The sequence below is a fragment of the Mobula hypostoma genome, chromosome 23, assembly GCF_963921235.1.
Source record: "Mobula hypostoma chromosome 23, sMobHyp1.1, whole genome shotgun sequence".
Lineage (NCBI taxonomy): Eukaryota > Metazoa > Chordata > Chondrichthyes > Myliobatiformes > Myliobatidae > Mobula > Mobula hypostoma.
In genome coordinates, this window is record NC_086119.1 from 36,022,866 (window position 1) to 36,043,339 (window position 20,474).

General features: G+C 40.8%; 1 protein-coding gene across 3 annotated transcripts; it reads right to left on the bottom strand.

Annotated features, from left to right (window-relative positions):
• Positions 1–6,117: 6,117 nt before the first annotated feature.
• Positions 6,118–18,410, bottom strand: psph (phosphoserine phosphatase). Of its 3 annotated transcripts, none has more exons than XM_063031224.1 (6): positions 18,380–18,410; positions 16,224–16,381; positions 11,714–11,848; positions 10,976–11,121; positions 7,955–8,103; positions 6,118–7,753 (listed from the first exon to the last, which is right to left on the bottom strand). In XM_063031224.1, exons 2-6 carry the CDS (start codon positions 16,361–16,363, stop codon positions 7,649–7,651), a joined length of 675 nt encoding a protein of 224 aa, XP_062887294.1. In that variant the 5' UTR covers positions 16,364–16,381; positions 18,380–18,410; the 3' UTR covers positions 6,118–7,648. The 3 variants fall into 3 exon arrangements, with proteins under 3 accessions (XP_062887294.1, XP_062887293.1, XP_062887292.1); XM_063031223.1 differs by lacking the exon at positions 18,380–18,410 and adding an exon at positions 17,867–18,065 and having other exon boundaries at positions 16,224–16,379; XM_063031222.1 differs by lacking the exon at positions 18,380–18,410 and adding an exon at positions 18,241–18,372 and having other exon boundaries at positions 6,119–7,753.
• Between the last annotated feature and the right edge of the window lie 2,064 nt (positions 18,411–20,474).

Genomic DNA, 20,474 nt, shown 5'->3' on the forward strand with positions numbered 1-20,474 from the left:
TTCCACAATGCTTCTGGGACAATGTTTTGCGAGCAGATGAGACAAAAGTTGGAACTTTTTTGCAGAAATGCACACTGCTATGTTTGGAAGAAAAAGGGCACTGCACACTAACAGTAAAACCTCATCCCAACTGTGAAACATGGTGGAAGGAGGATCATGGTTTGGGGTTGCTTTGCTGAGGGAACTATGAATTCAAAATTTTAAACAACATTTTACAGAAGAATGTCAGGATAGCATTCCTTTGCCTGAAGCTTAATAGAAGATGGATGATGTAACAAGACAATGATCTGAAACACAAAAGTAAATCAACAACAGAATAGTTTAAGAAGAAGAAAATTTGTGTTTTGGAATAGCCAAATCAGTGTCCAGACCTTAACCCATTTGAGATGCTGTAGCATGACCTGAAGAGGGCTTTTCATGCAAGATATCCCAGAAATATTGATGAACTGAAACAGTTTTGTATGGAGGAATGGTCTGAACTTTCTCCATGCCATTATGCAAGTCTGATCAGCGGCTACAGGAAATAATTGGTGGAGGTTATTGCTGCTGAAGGAGGTTCTACCAGTGATTTAAAAACAAGGGTTCACATCCTTTTTCCAGCTTGGACTGTGAATGATTAAACATTGTGTTAAACAATGTGCTCCAAGCCTTCCCTGGTAATGCTCTCCAGCTCTTCCTGTCTGACATGACAACTGCATTGGTGCTGCTTTTTGCACCAATTCTGATCTCATCAATTTCATCAACTTTGCCTCCAACTTTCACCCTGCTTTTAAATTCACTTGGTCCATTTCTGACACCTTTGTTCCCTTTCCCAATCTGTTTTCATCTCTGGAGACAAACTGTTGACCAATATCTTTTATAAACCTACCAACTTCCACAACTATCATGACTATACCTCTTCCCACCCTGTCTCATGTAAAAATGCTATTCCTTTTCTCTGTTGCTTTGTCTCTTCTGCATCCGTTCTCAAGACGAGGCTTTCCTTTCCAGGATATCAGAGATGTCCTCCTCCTTCAAAGAACTAGATTTCCTTTTTTCACATGATGCTGCCCTCACCCACATCGCCTCCACTTTGTGGACATTCACAATCTTTCTGCTGCCTTAACAAGTATAGAGCTCTCCTGTCCTCACCTAACACCCCATGAGCTTCCGCATTCAACACATAATTCTCTGCAACTTCTGCCGTCTTCAACAGGTTCCTAACATCAAACACATCTTTATCTCTCTCCTCCCAACACTCTTCACTTTCAGGGAGTACCCCTTCCCTGATTCCCTTGTCCATTTGTCCCTCCCCACTGATCTCCCTGCTAGCTCATAACCCTGCAAACTACACCTCCCCATTCACCTGTTCCCTCACTTAAATTCAGGGCTCCAGTCTTTCCAAGCGAGGCAACATTTCACCTGTGAATCTATCAGGGTCGTCTATTGTATTCAGTGCTTCTTCTACATTGGTGAGACTTGTCATAAATTGGGGGACCACTTTGTCAAGCCCTCTACTCCATCCACCAAAAGCAGAATTTCCCAGTGGCCAACTATTTCAATTCCTATTCCTATCCCTATTCCTGTTTTGACATGTTGGTCCGTGGCCTCCTTTTTTGTAATATGTTGAGACTATACTCAGGGTGGAGGAGCAACACCTCATATTCCACCTAGGTAGCCTCCATCCAGATGATGACAAGAACATTGATTTCTCCTGGTAGTTTTTTTTCCCTCTCCACTTTCCTCTTCTATTCCCACCAAGACCTCTTTGGTATCTTCTCAAGCAACATTAACTAATTTGGACAAAAATAATCATAGGAATCTGGATCCAAATTTTCCATAGTTGCATATACTTCACTGTTAAGAACATGATTGAAAGTTCAGTGTCTCATGAAGCCAGAATTACTTGTTGCAACATGCAAAGGACCAGAAAATTCTACTTCATATAATTTAGAGTAACAAATAAGAACTATTTACAATAGTGAGTAATAAATAACCAGTAGCTTTGAAGGGGCTTTGAATGTTACAATGAATTGCAGAAATTTTGGGACTGCTCTTCAGAAAGGTTGTTGCAAATCCAGTGGGCCAAGTAGTCTCCTGTAATCCTCAGATTTTATTCATTTAACAAATTTTTATACCAGTTGAATTTCTTCTTCATCCTTGGAGTATCTTAACTATTGGCATTATTCTGATGAGTTGGATTACAGCCTTCATATCATCTGGGACAAAACTTTACTAAGAATCTAAAAACAAAAACATCTTTTCAACACCCCTCCCTCAATCCATGAGAATTTTTTACTGTAAAAATATGCCCTGCCTTACTGTATTGATTGATTTTTGGCTCATTTTTTCATCACTTACAGTATTCAGGGGAAAATAAAGGTTTTGGCCACACCCACACAGGAATGACAGCTATGACTTTTAGCTGCAACTCTAACTCCACTACCCCATACAACAGTGTTCTGAGTGTATCCCACACAGGATGGTGAGATGACAAAGCAGATACTGTTTTGCTATATGCAGGGAACTGGTAGAGTAAGTTCCCTTGTACTATATACACAAGCAAAGCATGCATCTCTGAATACTTAGAATCCACTATGGGAAGTAGAAAAGGGTGTTTTTTAAAGAAGGGACGAGTATATATGTAACTTTCGTAAATGCATGCAGTTAGAAATATGGGATGCCTATATGGGCCACTAATGAACTGTATTACATCAATGAATTTCAGTACAGATGAATTGCTGCTTAACATAACCTTAACAACTAAAGTAGTTAACAACCAGACCTTACTTTTCACATTGTCCATTGACCAACAGATCCAAACAAGGAAGAAAGTTAAATATATTTTATACTTAACTTAGATCTATTTCTTCCCTTCTGAATATCATTTTTTCCACACGAACTCAGATGGGAATTAACACACCGATATCTAGGCAGTGCTATTCTATCAATCACAGAAAGACTGAGTTGCTAAATTGTGAGTTAGCCTAGGAGAAGATTAGCCTCAAAATCAAGTGAGTTTTTTTTCAGCCGCAGAGCAGGGAGGAATTTTAAACTCAAACATGATTTGACTGCACATTAACAATCAGATAAGGTTGTAACATTTTGCAGAATCAAGCCCTTTTAACCACTTTGGTATCAAGGACAGAAACATTCCATTTAGAGCAAATACTAACATTCACTTGCAAGAATTTGCAATCTGGTTATCTTTTTGTTTGCTTGGAATTCAAGTTATATTCTTGCTCCACAATGAATACTGAAGTAAAATAAAAAAAACATCTCTTCCCAGTCTATAAGGGAAGTAAGGGTTCATAAAGCCAGCGTTTCTTGCTTGCTCCTAAATTGCCATGAGAAGGCAGAATGAGCCGGCTTCTTGAACTACTCCAGTCCATGTGCTCCTGGTAGTCTCAATCTGCTGTTAGGTGAGCAGGTCCAGTATCTTCAAAGTAAATCTATTATCAAAGTACATATATGTCAACATATATAACCTTGAGATTCATTTTCTTGTGGGCATACTCAATAAATCCATAAAATAATAGCCATAACAGAATCAATGAAAGATTCCACCAACTTGGGTGTTCAGCCAGGGCAAGAGAACAAACTCTGCAAATACAGAAAGGAAGAACTAATAGTAATAAATAAATAAGCAATAAATATCACAAACAGGAGATGGAGTCTTTGAAAGTGAGTCCATAGGTTCTGGGAACATTTCAATGATGGGGCAACTGAAGTTGAGTGTACGTTAAAAGAGCATGCTGTGGATGGTGGGGATCACTGATGATGAATGCTGCTTTACTACAACGGCATTTCAGGTAGATGTGCTCAACAGTGGGGAGTACTTTACCCATGATGGACTGGACTGTGTCCACTACTTTTTGTAAGATTTTCCATTTAAGAGTATTGGTGCTTTCATACCAGAAGCCAGTCAATATACTCTCTACTACACGTTTACAAAAGTTTGTCAAAGTTTTAGGTATCATGCCAAATCTTCGGAGACTTCTAAGTAAGTGGAGGTGCTGCTATGCTTTCTTTGTAATTTCATATGTGCTGGGCCCAGGACAGGTCCTCTGAAATGATAACATCAAAAAATTTAATGTTAGTGACCCTCTCCACCTCTGATCCTTTAATGAGGACTAGATCATGGAGCTCTGAAGTCAGTAATCAGTGCCCTGATCTTGATAACATAGGTTGCTGTTATAGCACTACTCAGCCAGATTTTCAATCTCCCTCCTATATGCTGATTCATCACCTTTGATTTGGCCCATGACAGTAGTGTCATAACAAACCTGAATATGGAATTGGAGCTGTGGTAAGTGTAAAGCAAATAGAGCAGGGGTCTAAGCACACAGGTTTGTGATGCACCTGTGCTGATGGAGATCGTGGAGGAGATGTTGCCAATCCGAACTGATTGCAAGTGAGGAAATCGAGGATCCAACTGCACAAGAAGCTATTACGGCTAATGTATTGGAGCTTATTGATTAGTTTTGAGGGGATGATGATATTAAATGCTGAGCTCTAGTTGATAGAGCTTCCTTATGTATCCATTTTTGCTGTCCAGATATTCCAGGCTTGAGTGAAGAGCCAATGAGATGGCATTGCAGTGGACCTGTTGCTCCAGTAGGTTCAAGTTGCTTCTCTGGCAGAAGTTACGTTTCATAGAAACATAGAAAATAGGTGCAGGAGTAGGCCATTCGGCCCTTCGAGCCTGCACCGCCATTTATTATGATCATGGCTGATCATCCAACTCAGAACCCTGCCCCAGCCTTCCCTCCATACCCCCGACCCCCATAGCCACAAGGGCCATATCTAACTCCCTCTTAAATATAGCCAATGAACTGGCCTCAACTGTTTCCTGTGGCAGAGAACTCCACAGATTCACCACTCTCTGTGTGAAGAAGAGTTCATTGCCAACCTCTCTCAAAACACTTCATCACTGTGAATGTAAGTGCTACTGGATGATGGTCATTGCGGCAGATCACCATGTTCTTCTTCGGCACCGGTATAATTGAAGCCTGCTTGAAGCAGGTGTGTACCTCAGACTGTCAAACTGAGAGGTTAAAGAGCTCAGTGAACACTCCAGACATTTGATAAGCACAGGTCCTTAGTATCTTCTCAAGTAACATGCAAGTGGTGCTATTTCTGGGCAGCTAGCAATAGCCTTTTAGGCACCAGCAGACATGGATTCAGGGCTTACTCTCAAGGCCCTTTTCAGCAGGTACATATTGTGGTCACTGCTGACTACTCAGGCTTATGTGTTTCCTGTTTATATTTCTGCACCAGCAAACTCATATCCTTTAAGTGCAAATTTGGCACAACAGCATCAACATCTTTGACCGATGAGCTGAATTATAATATTGTTCAACGGTAGTTTCCCTAGGCCTTTCAATAGAGCATGTTCCCTGGGATTTCCTTGGCGCTCTGATTCTCATTTTACTGTACGTTCTAGAGACAGCACTAAATGACAACTTTGGAAGAACTTGAGATGTTGGAATTGCCTCTCATTAGAAATGTATCTATTTAAGGTGGAAAATAAAGTTAGACTGTTTGAGGGTTTATTATCTTCCATAAATGCTTCAATATAGCTCACTATCACACACGTTACAGAAAAATATCCTGCTCATTAAGTAAAAATTCCTTGATATAGCAGCTCAGCAGAATTGCAGATTTCCATCTACTCTCAACTACAAATTGCTGTGACATAGGCATATTTCACATTTTGAAGTTTTGTTGAAGAATGGAGCTCTGTATAGTAAGAATCATGCATGACAGTGTTCAAATACATCCTTAGCAAGATTTCTGGTTAGAAAGCAGGCAAGCAGTCAAGTTAAAAAAAAAAACAATACATTACTTGTGCCGTAATATTCTACGTTTTGTTCAATATTTTTGGTGCTGCTGCCAGACCTTCTGTATGTGTACCTTGTCCTACAATTACAGAGCCATATAGAAGTACAGGACAGAAAGAAGCCAACCGGTCCATCTAGTCCATGCTGAAACTGCCCATCCCCCAATGACCTCCTTAATATCAAATCTTAATGGGTAGTCCCAGCATACAATCTGAAGAAACAAGAGAAATTCAAAATTGTTTATTGTAATTCTTCAGTACACAAGCACAAAGGAGAACAAAGTGATGAGGGGTGTGAATTATTAAGTAATTTTATTATCCATTCCCCTCCTGGCTGGAATTGGTGTACTTGTGATAACAACCATCAAGGTCACTGATCAAAATAGGTTTCACACAAAGGAAATACAAAATTTAAATTATATTGATCCGAAGCCCATCTAGACATTTCATGTTAGGAAAAGAACAAGACTCTATCCTTGCAAAATGGCCATAAAGGTGGAGACAGAACGGGTAAAAGTACCTCCCTGTTATATCTCAAGAACAGAGCTAACAGTAAAGTAAGGCATGAGTTAAAATCTTTTAGGAAATAATGTGATTAGTATCCGGAATGGTCCTTTGATAGAGGAGTGATTCAAAGTACTCTGAAATCATTCAAGAGAGAAATAAGTCCATTATATCAAGAACTCCCTTGAATAATTGAAGAGGCTCAATAGCTTCCTTCAACCCTCATTTTCGTGATGTTTTTCTGGCAGGCGTGCGAGAATAGTTGCTAAGACACCAAATAAGGCAAAGGTGAAACTTCACTTGGCGCCTTGAGAACTGGATTCCGCATTCCATTTGCAGGGCTACTAATGTGAACTTAAATCTCACAAAAGGCTTGTTTTTCCAAAATGGTTAAATACAGTGATTAAAAGGCAAACTAGCACAGCATACCTGTCTGCATTCACTATTAACTTAATAAACTGTGTTGCAGGCCTGGGTTACTTATCCATCCGAGAAGATAACTATACATGAGAGTCAAAGCAAAGCAGAATGTACAGTATATATCTCATTGGTATGCTGTAAACAAAAAGATTTTATATTTAACTTTTTTCCTCCCCAGACAAAAATCTATTCATTTAAAATTAAAAACAATTTACCTTGATCAGAAAATGTAGTAAAAATGTAACGTTCTAGAGTCAGTCTTGCAATTAGTGAACTAAAGTCAAACAGAAGTATCTCTTTTCAATATAATTATTGACTTTAGAAAAGTGCCATAATTCCAAATATACTCTCTACAATTTGCAAATTAATTAGGAATGAAACACCCTCATTTTTAAAAAAACATATAAACAGGGCTTTGTAGAAGAAAATGGAGAATAAAAAAGTCATGCAGAGATTATTGTGTTTCCAAGCATACTAGAAAAAAGCATTATGCTCCCACTGAACCAAGTTTTTCCTAAAGGTATCACCAATCTCAAAGTGGGAACCATTCTGCCCTGTTTAGTCTGGATATACAACATGGAAACATGGGGAATCCAAAAGCATAAACATGGGTTTGTGTTTCAAGCACCAACCAACATAAAGTTCCCCTAGTTTCTAGAGTTCCACTGCTAGGCAGTGTATTGTGTGGTGAGTGGCTGATGTAGGAAGTGGGCTCTGGCTCTGAATGATAAAACAGAAATAACACTCTACAACTGCATCACTTTTCCAATGAGCAAGTCAGAAACAAAATAGGAAAGTAACATGGATAAGGTTAAATTTATTATAATGCAAACACACAAGAATTTCATGTTTTCCTGTAAATACATTTTTATAAGTACAATTTGCCTTTTTAAATTAAATTTACTATTCCAGTTCTGCGGTAATTTCTTGAAAGCTTGTGACAAACCATTTGGCTTTCTCCTTTACTTGTTGCCGAACAATATTTCCACCAAATCCAATAAATGCATCCTAGGACAGGAAGCCAAAAGTCTATTAGGCATTTCTTAAAATAGGTTTTCAGAACATTAAACAGAATCTAAATTAAAGACTTAATGCTAATTAAGGCCAATTCTATTATTAGATGATGTACGTATATAATGAAAAGCTTAAATTAGAATTTGTACTTTGAAGTTACTCTTTTGATATGACGGTTTCAGTGTCTGTACATACTGCGGGTGGGCAAGCCTCCAGGTCTGTGATTCCATCCCCAATCATCACAACTTTCTTAAAGCCTCTTTCTTTCTTCAGGAGACTTATGACCTGCCCTTTCCCACCAGATTCTGCTGTTGGTTGTGTTTCGTCAAAACCAGCATAATCACCTGCAATAAAACACAACTGTTGGGTCACCTTTGAAACTTGCTTAAAATGGAGAGATGTCCTCCACAATATAAATCTGGAGGGGAGTGAAAAAAGCAAGACAGAAATTTCAAATAACAATACGGTTCATTCATTACCAACCCTGAGCTCACCTGCACACCACCTGAGCAGCACCACAGCATCTACAAAATTAATTTCAGGTACAAGCTGTCTGATTAACAAAGGAATCTGTTTTGAGCTCTTTTATTTAATTTTGCTCTGGCCAAAGGCAGCAAATTGTTCACTTGGGACAACCCAGATGCAAAAGATAGCTAAATTCTGAAATGCAGATGAACGCCACCGAACTACTATCCTCCATATTACATTATTTAAATTGCCCTTATGATGAAGTATGATTTATAAAAAGTAGGCTTTAATATTCCAAGGTTTCAAAGACAATGAGTGACATGCTGTATATGGAAGACAGAGGTAACCTAAATGGTGAAAGGATAACGAGATCATCTTGGGCCAGCTACCTACCTCCCACATCTACATATAACCACAGAACAGTTTCAGCACAATTGTCTTCTTGGCCATTCAAGTAACGCAGTGAAAGGGAAAAGAAAGAAGTTGATAATAACTAACAAATATCCAGTAAGGAGCCAAAGGATAAGATTCCTGTGTTACTTTAATAATGAAATCTAACCTATGTACATTTTCAATACAAGTTACATGGCTTTTCGATAAGTGAATAAGTAATCTAAGTGATTTAATTCCTAGTGTTCTAAACTGCTTCCAGTAAACATAGAACATAGAATAGTACAGCACAGTACAGGCCCTTTGGCCCACAATGTTGTGCTGACCCTCAAACCCTGCCTCCCATATAAGCCCCCACCTTAGATTCCTCCATATATCTGTCTAGTAGTCCCTTAAACTTTACTAGTGTATCTGCCTCCACCACTGACTCAGGCAGTGCATTCCATGCACCAACCACTCTCTAATTAAAAACCTTCCTCTAATATCCCCCTTGAACTTCCCACCCCTTACCTTAAAGCCATGTCCTTTTGTATTGAGCAGTGGTGCCCTGGGGAAGAGGTGCTAGCTATCCACTCTATCTATTCCTCTTATTATCTTGTACTCCTCTATCATGTCTCCTCTCATCCTCCTTCTCTCCAAAGAGTAAAGCCCTAGCTCCCTTAATCTCTGATGATAATGCATACTTTCTAAACCAGGCAGCATCCTGGTAAATCTCCTCTGTACCCTTTCCAATGCTTCCACATCCTTCCTATAGCGAGGTGACCAGAACTGGACACAGTACTCCAAGTGTGGCCTAACCAGAGTTTTATAGAGCTGCATCATTACATCACAACTCTTAAACTCTATCCCTCGACTTATGAAAGCTAATACCCCATAAGTTTTCTTAACTACCCTATCCACCTGTGAGGCAACTTTCAGGGATCTGTGGACATGTACCCCAAGATCCCTCTGCTCCTCCACACTACCAAGTATCCTGAAATTACTAAATAAAATATTAGGTAGCTTTATGACCCCTTTCATTATATTACCATCAGTGAATCTTCCTCTTGCTAGAATGCACCACCTCAACTTCTCACTACTATTACCTAAGTGACCATGATGAGCCTTGACACATTATCCACTTGTGGAATGCCTTACTACTATGCTCAATGCCATCTCTGTCTTCCATCCACACTTCTACTGGAACACTGGCTAGTTTCTCCTCTCCCACACCCAAGGGTGAAATATCCCACTGGGCAGAGACTGAAGATTATATCTTGGATACTTTTGGTCTGCAAGTGAGAGAAGGCAACAAGCGTCAGTGAGGCACAATAAAAAGAAATATTACATGAACATTTAAGTCAAAATAAACTTGGATGCAGATTCTATTCTCAACATGCTTTCATCCCACTTATTGTACGTAAAACAGTCAAAAGCAGAAACATCTTTTGGACAATTGTCCAAATGTCCACAGAGGCCTTGGAATTTGGATCTTAATTTGAGCAAAGATACAGGGTTTACTGAGAAATACAAGGAAGGAGATTGTTGGCAAGCAATTGACTAGGTAACTCAAAACCATAATTTCTATTAGGCCCAAAACTCCCCCACCTTTGGAACCTTCCACCTTATCAAAATCTCTCTGTTTGTTCAAACAGCCTTTTTTTTTTACACTCAAACTTGTTTTTAATCTACGACTTCTATCGGCCCATTCTGATAAAAGTCATCAATCTGAAATATTATCTTTTCTTCTCTCCACAAGTGCTGATTAAGCCACTGAATATTTCTAGCGTTCCCTCACCGTCCCTTTCTAAACCATCTACAGTCAGCAAATTTCAGAAACCAAGATCAGACTTGTCAGGTTTAAGATGTCCAAGTAACTCAGACCCACAGAGAATCTACTTCCCTATCTCTAGCATTTTCTCCCCACATTAGCCATTTCAGTTTCCTTTAGATTTAAGTCTTATCACATGCCAAAGAGAGGCCCATACTTACAATGAAGTGATGAACTCCTACTAAGATCATTTTACATTGTGCTATTAAAAACAGCACGAAATCCTTTATCTCATTAATCTGGACAGGAACTGAATGGGATTTCCAACCTTTGTAACATCTGCAATCCCATTCGCTTTTCTTTATAAATGTCCCTGCCTACTCCTATCTTTCCCTCAAAAATAAGGCTTATATAATGCTATGCGCTTGAGATGCTGATACAAATAATTTTATCATTGCACCTTTGCACGTATGTACTTATGTAGATGACAGCAGGTAGACTTCAACTTTGACATTCTCAATATGATCAGTAGTTCATTTGCTTTGGTTGAATCCTACTAAGTAAATGTTTCTGGTCCAAAGTTATTTATCAGTAATTATAAATCTAACCATTCAAGTGAAATTTCAGCTTATTTGCATAGACATTGGTTAAGGGAATATTGATCCTTGCTGCTATGCTGTCCACAATGGAATGGAATCCACCAGATATCAAGAAGACTTGCACATTCCGCCGCTGAAGCCGATCAACTAGGTCCCTAAAAATACAAGTTTAAAAAGCCATTACACTTCATCGGATCAGTGCTAATCTGCAAAATTTACTGATACAATTACAACATTGAATTTCTTATCAAAAGTTAGTTTGTTCTTCTCTTCTGCACCCAGCTCCTTTGGATAATTGTCTTCGATCTTTGAAAGTGCAAAATTACCCAACCTTCCTATAACATTCTATCAAGTTCAGTCCAGTCTTTCTTCAGGTAAACGGTGTAAAGCACAACCAATATTGGGTTGCTACATCTCATATACCCCACTTGAAGAGTTTTAAAAATAGTGTTAACCTTCAAGATTTTGATCACCATTAATTATAAAATATAGACCCTGAAGTTTATTATTCTAAATACACACACACATGAATATTAATATTTGAGAGAGCCCCACTCTTCAAGAATTATACATGGCATATGCCCCCAGGGAAGAAGATACAATAGAAATACAGCAATTAAATTTCTATTTTCTTACTCCCCTTACAAAAAAAAATTCTTCTTTCTCATCACAATGGTGTCACATCCTTACAAACAGTCCTACAGTTTCACACTTTTTATACTATTAAGAACACCTACAGTAACTTACAACATGCCATCAGTTAAGCAAGGGGGTTGATCATTTATTAGTTTGTTCACTTGATCTCGTGATGGTTGGATTATAGCTAGACGCTCTGTTAAGGCCTTCTTAAATGGGATACTTCCACCCATTGCATTCCGGGTCCTGTAATAAATTTAAAGAATCGCTCCATTAACTGGAGAAAATGGACTCATGCTCCAACACACATCACAAATGAAGATGAAGTAGACCACCAAATACTCTGCTAAATAGGACACTGGGGATATGTGTCCACATTAAACCATCAGGGCTGATTATCCATGACATTCTGTAACTTCATGGTATCAATTTGTTACTTTTCAAATAGCAAGTTAAGAATGTTACTTTGGTTCACTGCAATTTGTAACAGAGAATGCAAAGGATATTGTATCTGGATACAAACACCCATAAGAACTTTATGACTAACAAAATGCACCGCTCTCTAGAATGGTTCCCAACCCGTTTTTTTAACGCCAAGGAGCCTTACCCCAGGTTGGGAACCCCTGCTCTAGACTCATTATGTTCAATCAATAATTGTGTGCACCCTCAAAAGCCTCCAATTACTTTTTTTTAAAAATAGATGACCTAACAAAAGTTTCGCACAGCTGCAAAACGACTTTTCTCCACAACATCCCAATTGATGTAGGAACGAACACTGTACACATTCTTTACCATCATATCTCTGTGTTGCTACTTTCAGGGAGTTCTGGGCTCTCACTTCAAGGTGCTCCAGTACATCAATACTCCTATGGGCCCTGTCACTTAATGCACATTTTCTCTTACATTTGATCTCCCAAAGAGCTCCGCACATTTGCCCCAACGTAATTCAATACGTCTTTTCTCAGTCCATGTTCAGTTCTTTGAACTTGGTGATGTTAAGCACGAGGTGGTTGTTATGACAATGAACCACCAATTCTTGTACCATTTGCAAGCTTACTAATCAGCTCATCTATACAAGTTTTCATTTCAGAATATCACTGAGACCCCAGTGCTGATCCTTTCAGGACTATAGGTTGGCGTTCAACACCATCATCTCCTCAGTATTAATCACCAAGCCTTTAAACTTGGACCTCCATACTTCCCTCTGCAAAAGGATCTTTGACCTCCTTATTGGGAGTCAGTGCAAATTGGTCACAACCTCTCCTTTTCACTGACAATCACTGACTTCAGAGATGCATGCTTAGCCCACTGCTCTACATTCACCACTGTGTGGCCCAGCCCACTTCAAAAGCCATCGTTGTAGGTAAAATCTCAGATGGCTATGAGGTGGGACACAGGAGTGAGATAGATCAGCTAGTTAAGCGGTGTTGCAACGGCAAACTTGCACTCATCAGCAAGACAAAGGAATTGATTATAAACTTCAGGAAGGGGAAGTCAGTAGAATACCTCATTGAGGAAAGGGTGAGCAGCTTTCAACATGCTGGAGGAACTCAGCAGGTCAGGCAGCATCCATGGAAAAGATCAGTCCACGTTTTGGGCCGGAACCCTTGGTCAGGAGAAGGCTGGTAGATTCCAGGTGAAAAACCAGTAAGAGGAAAGATAAAGGAGTGGGAGAGGGGAAGCGGGGAGGGGATAGGCAGGAAAAGTGAAGAAGGAATAGGAGAAAACACAATGGGTAGTAGAAGGAGGCGGAACCATGAGGGAGGTGATAGGCAGCTGGGGGAGGGGGAAGAGTGACATAGGGATAGAGGAAGGGAGGGGGAGGGAATTACTGGAAATTGGAGAATTCAATGTTCATACCAAGGGGCTGGAGACTACCCAGACAGTATACGAGGTGTTGCTCCTCTAACCTGAGTTTAGCCTCATCATGGCAGTAGAGGAGGCCATGTATGGACATATCTGAATGGGAGTGGGAAGCAGAGTTGAAGTGGGTGGCTACTGTGAGATCCTGTCTGTTGTGGTGGACCCCTTACTGGTTTTTCGTTATAGAGTGAAGACAAGGATGTGGCGGTAGTTTAAATAGTTACTATAGGTGGAGGACAGGAAAATCAAGATGATTGATGGGAGTGAGCTATAAGGAAATGAGAGAAAGAATGGGATTGAGCAGGCCAGGCAGCATCTATGGAACAGAGTACAGTCAACATTTCAGGCCAAGACCCTTTCTCAGGAAGGCCCAAGAGATCGAATTTACTCCTTTACACAGATGCTGCCTGGCCTGCTGACTTCCTTCAGCATTTTGTGTGTGTTGCTTGGATTTCCAGCATCTGCACATTTTCTCTTGTTTGTGAAAGAATGGGATAGCTTTGCGCAGTGGCAGTATCGTAGCTGATGAGGTTCCCCTGAGGCGCAATTATTGCTTACTGAAACCAACTGCCGTAAAACAAGACGGGGACGGGATTGCTGTGAGAGCCAGCAGACTCAAGGTGCAAGATAGCCTCCCTCCAGGCCATGAGAAAAACATTAAAATAATAAAGATATAAAATACCATGCAGTCAAATGGGAGTTATTTTCGGTGTGCAGCCTTACCCACAACTCCTTAGATCATAAACCACTTCACAGCTTCATGCAGCAAATCCCAGACACCATTCTGGCATAGAATACTTTTTTATTGTCGCCAAACAATTGATACTAGAACATACAATTAACACAGCGATATCTGATTCTGTGCTTCCCGCTCCCTGGATTATAAATCGATAGTAAATATTAAAATATTAAAAACTTAAATTATAAATCATAAATAGAAAATAGAAAAATGGAAAGTAAGGTAGCGCAAAAAAACCGAGAGGCAGGTCCAGATATTTGGAGGGTACGGCCCAGATCTGGGTCAGGATCCATTCAGCAGTCTTATCACTGTTGGAAAGAAGCTGTTCCCAAATCTGGCCGTACGAGTCTTCAAGCTCCTGAGCCTTATAAATGGCAAACTATCATCCAGTCAGACTGGTGCCAAACAATGACAATCTTCTTCAAGAGGAGGTCTAAACCATCTTTAGTGACACACCGTCAATATTTAATCAGGAATTTGACTGGAGTAATCAGAGACTAAAACATCTCTTGGTTACAGAGCTGTTTGACCACCTACAAAGAATACTCTCCACTTGCCTAGCGGAGTGCAGCTCCAACAAAACCTCTAATATATGACATGACTTGAGTAAGGTCATTTAACTGGCAAAATAATGCCCATTTTAAATGATCCCCTTCTCCCACACCAAAGCACGTGGGTGCAGGGTGTCCCATCTAAAAAAACACATACCATAGCCCACCAAGTTTTTTCCAAGCCCACAATCTCTACTAATTAGGAGGACAAAGGCAGCATAAACAAAGGTCCACGGACAACATTGTTTCTTCCATCATCATGGGATCAAAATCCAGGAACTGTCCATCAGTTATTAATGTGAGAGTACATGGGTAACTGGCAATAGAACAAGTGTGAAAAGAAGAGAAGCATTCAAAGCACAGCAAATTGTTAATGTCTACCAGAAAGCACACTGAATAGCAATTTACAAAGAAGAACTTGAGATGAATTTGAAAGTGAAAAAAATATTGCAGGTCATTCATAAAAAATTGGACAAGAGTAAGGCTAAACAAAAGCTCTTTCAAAGGCAAGATGGCTGAACGGAACCTTTCTATGATGTGATCCTATATTTCTTCCCCTCTCTCCCTCCTTCTAATGTCCTCACTATCATACAGGTTAGTATTCAAAAAAATTGGTCCATTCCACCTACAGAGCATTTCAAATATTTAATTCCACTAAAAACATCTGGATATCTTTGATGTTAATTTCATACCCATATAAGAATAATACTTTGTGGTGCACATTTAGGATGACATGTACAATCACAGACTGGGTTATGCTTGTTGTGATTGTCAACAAAAGCCACTGGAGCAACACACAGCTGGTAGTATAGAAGTCATTATTCAGCACACACACAAACTGGCAGCATTTGGAGACATCCTGCAAAGAGACTCCCTGACCCATCACATTTTTATTGCTAAAGATCAAAGGTAACAACAGAGCAACTTTAATGGCTACAATGCATTCATAATGCCTCCTTTAAGTTGCATATAACTTTCAGAACCTAGATCTTTACACCAACACTCCAGACACCCTATATTGAACAATGTCTCTGAGCTGCATTCATGCATATGCAGACATCTCAGGTTAACAGGGTGCTTCTTGCTCAGTTGTGCGTTTCCTGGTTTGCAGTCGACCCCAGTCTGCAGCTCCAAGAACACCACGGTTTGAAGCTGTATTTTAGACTCAATGTACAATCCACATTCAGATCTGAAGACTGGTTGCTGTCGAAATTAATATTTGCTATATCCCAAAACACCAGAAAACACCCTAGAAACTTGTACACTGGAAACATTCAATCCACCAACAGATTAGATAATTGCCCTGGCTACATAATTACATAATTGGGTTGCTTCATCAATCCAGCAGAGAGCCAGGGTTTGATTGTGGTGGTAAATCTAAAACACTGGTCAAAAGCAGTTATAGACTATAAAGGTAATATTACAGCAGCACCCTTCATTATTAAGACAACAGACCATGTCAACTTACATTTCTGCCACAACATCCCCAACTCCACAAAACTTCGCCAGTTCATCAATTCCTTCTTCTTTTATTATGGTGCTGTCGACATCAAAACACACGGCATCGGCACTCCGTAGGATAGCTTTAGTTTCAACAGCTGTAGCCATTTTGCTGCACACATTCCTCTAGAGACAATAAAAAAACATAACCCCAGAGCACAAGGAAAAGCAGAAGGTAATTGGAAGGCAAGCGTCCATGTCACACATATCTATACCACTGAATTTTTTAAAAAAAGCTGGGTGCGGACAGCCCAGCACATCTGTAGTTGTGAACTTCCAATGATTCAGGACATTTACAAGGATAGCTGTGTAAAAAGGGCCTGTAGGATCATTGGGAACCCAAGCCATCCCAACCACAATCTATTTCAGCTGCTACCATCCAAGAAGCGGTACCGCAGCATAAAAGCCAGGACCAACCAGGCTCCAGGACAGCTTCTTCCACCAGGCCATCATACTGATGAACTCATGCTGACTTCAGTATACTCTATATTACATTGACTGTTCTATTCACTATAAATTACTCATTACACATTGCACATTGAGACGTAACGAAAAGGTGTTTACTCTTCATGTATGCGAGGGATGTAAGAAATAAAGTCAATTCAAGACACCCCACTCCCCGTTCCTCTGGCTGATCGTAGTATACTGAAAATGTGTTGTTCTAGCCTTCTGCTTGTCTCACTCTTCAGCACTGAAACATTAAGTAACAGACCTTCACCCCCACACCCACTCCACCCCCTCACATAAGAACTCTGAATGATGCAACACAGATTTCTCTGGCGGATATGTTCATCAGGTAAAAAGAAACATTTCTTGTGGATTCTGCTAGTTTAGCTAAGTTTGCAGTCTCAGACTGACAGTGACCCCATCCGAAGGGCAGTCATTAAGTTGGATATCTTCAGTGGTCACAGGCAAGTCTTTACAGAAACGAAAACATCCTGAAAGCTGGTCAATAATTATGGATCATTCACTTTCTGGACCCGTTCGTCCTCTACCCGACTGTTATCTCACGTTCAGGATTAAAGTGAGTGAATGATCAACAGGATTTATGCCTTCAACAGGATTTCACAAATTTAGGCAGTGAGGGTAATGGCTACGAAAAGATTACCTTTAGGGAAGATCAGATTTTAGAATTTGGCAAGTAAACTTCATAGGACTGGATCAAAGTGCAGAGGAAGAATCTACAACAGTACTGCAGAGAAACAGGCCATTCGGCTCACAAAACCGCAACGAACGCGATGCCAAATTAAACAAATTAACATTCTGCTCGCAATGATCTATTTCCCTCTACTTCAAGCATACCCATGTGTCCAACAGCCTCTTAAACTCCACAATCCTATTTGTCTTCACCACCACTCCGGCAGCCTGTTCCAACACCCTCCGATCTGCAAAAACCGCGTCCTGCACGTTTAAATTCTCCCCTCCTACCTTAGATACGCAACTTCAAGAATTTGAGATTTCTCCTTCCTAAGCCTCAGAATGTTATAAAATTTTAATCAAGTTTCCTCTCAGTCTCCAACACTCCGGAGAGAGAAAAAAACCTCTTCTCTCTTTACAGACCCTCTAATCCAGGCAGAAACCCAAGTGCCCCTCCACCACCAGAGGCTTTACCTTCCTGGAAAGGAGCGCTCAACTAACTTTAAAGACAACACACGGCCGAAGTGGAAACTTTTCTAATGCAACAGGCGGAAGGGTGAATGAGGAATGAACAGTTTCTCCATGATAGGGAAATGGTGAAGTAGCCTCGGTCCGGGCCTCCACAGGGATCTCACACTGCCACTGTCATTCGGAGCTTCTCATGCTCAGTAAACCAGCGCATCAGATGCACAGGAGCCCCGGTGCCAGCCAGATCCACGGGAAGCCGGCAACCAGTATTTGAAGGCCGGGGGGGGAATTTAAAAAACTACGTTTAATTCCTGAAGCAAATTTGATTTCCACTTCTTTCGACGTGCAGCGCTACAATTTAGCATTTGATTGACACTTACCCCAGATTTAGCAGAGCAAAGGGCAGCGCCGTTCAAACACCAACCATCACTTCCCTCCCAGTGCCCTCGCACACAGTGAAATGTGGTATAGTTCCCTCCTTCCTCCAGATTTCGGATTAAACACGCAGGAGACACTCACCAAAAACCGAAGAAAATCGCCGCAGTTTGCAACCAATGAAAGACTTGCTTCAGCGTCAGCGCCCAGTCGCGGATAATTAATTAAAAGGGCAATGTCCGATTATTCCATATGTAATCGCTCATGGGCCCCAGCATCCAAAGAACAGCATATCTCAGGGTCAGACCCTTCGAGCTATTGGCCAGGCAAGCGAAATGCTGACGAATGTCACATATTTATGAAGGAGTTGATCCTTGCCTAACATATTACCAGTTTAATTACCAGGACATTGCTTGTACTGGCTGGTTACTTGATTTTATTTATTGTTTATTTATTTTATTTGTTGTTTTATAGCTTTGAGTGTGAAAGTTGCAAACTCATTTTCGCTGTATTGGTGCATGACAAATTGTACTATGCAATGACAATAAAGGTATTTCATTTCAAATTAATCCAATCTGCCCGCACATGATCTACATCCATCAATTCTCGATATGTTCATGTGCCTGTCTAAATGCATTTTAAGTACCACTGTCTCGTGTACTTCTACCACCCTCCCCTTGCAGTGACTTCCAGAAACCTCGTCGTAGGTCACATCTGGAATTTCCAGTTGGCGGACGATTTCCTGCCACACCGTGCTGACATATTGAGAAATCATGTACGTGGCAGGTTACAGCAGTGGTTTGCCGTTGCCTTCTGCAGGGTGAGTTTAAAGAGGTCACCACCTCTTGCAGTGGATGACCAGGATGTCTAAGTGCCTTGTCGTGCTCTTAGTGCCCCACCAATGCCTGCTGGCCTGCCTTCTTGACCATTGGACCATTAATCGGTCTCCTCCACTCGATCTGCCAGGGCCAGACTTCACACGCTGGGACAGGCAGATCCCCCACCTCACCGAGGGTCAAAGATCCATCGGCTACCCTCACTTGGTTTGGCCCGTCTGCCAAGACGGTTTACCAGGGTGTGGCCGCTGTGCGTGTTACGGCTACTTGGAGCCACAGGTGAGAGCTGAGCGCCAGGTGGGGACCAAAGGTGGACGAGCTGCCCTGAAAAAGGGCACAGCAGGCCCCCCACCAGAGGTACTACCCCTCCCTAGACACCCCATACACCCCTCCAGAAACCTACCAATTTGTAAAACAAATTGGCTACTCTGTCTTGAAATCTGAGAAAAACTTGAAACTATCTAGATTTGGAAAAAATACAACATATTGACAACTTTTTGATGGCTTGTGTGGTGTTGGACACAGAGGGGCCAAACCCCAGTTCACTGACATAGCACAAGCTCTCGCCCAGCGGAAGTAGAAGCCTGTGTACCCCGGGAAGGCCTTGACAACTGGTGAGGTGGGAAGATCAACAAAGGTCCAGGCTCAGGTCCAGTCTAGATTATAGAATATATGACATTTGTCAGCATTTTGCTTCCTGACCAATAGGTCAAAATGAACACATCATGGTTTTCTCTGTCCATCTATCTCTTGTACTCCCTCTTGGAATGTGACTAATGCCCCAAATGACTACTGCTCACTTCCCACTTCCACTAGTTACTGCCTTGGCATCCCAGGTAGTGAGGGCAAATGGAGAGCCGGTAAAGGGAAGAAATGACTGGGAGAAGGATAAAGGAAATGATGGTTGTGCCATAGAGCACAGAAACAGGCCCTCAGTTCACTCTGTCCATGTCTAGGGCACATTCGTAACATGATTAAAGACCCATCCCATCCTGGACACTGTCTGTCCAGTCTCCTGCCACCTGGTAGGAGATATAGAAACATCTTAGCTGAGACAGTTAGACTGAAAAACAGCTTCTTCCTGACGGCTGTTGCGCAGCTGAATAATGCCACACCCTGGTTTGCCAATGGCCTTCGAGAGTTATGGGATATCGAAGTCACTTGTATGTAAATATGGGAATATTTATTTATTTAAATTACACCATATCACATGCATTGTAAATATCTGTTTTTCATGGACTGGATAGCACTGCAATCTCGTTGTCTTGAGCAATGATAATAAAGTTCTATTCTATTATATACAGGCAAAACCCAATTTATGGCCATTCACCATTGTAATGGAAATTCACCATTACAGGATTCACAAATCACTGAGATATTATATAAAATTCACCCTCACTGAA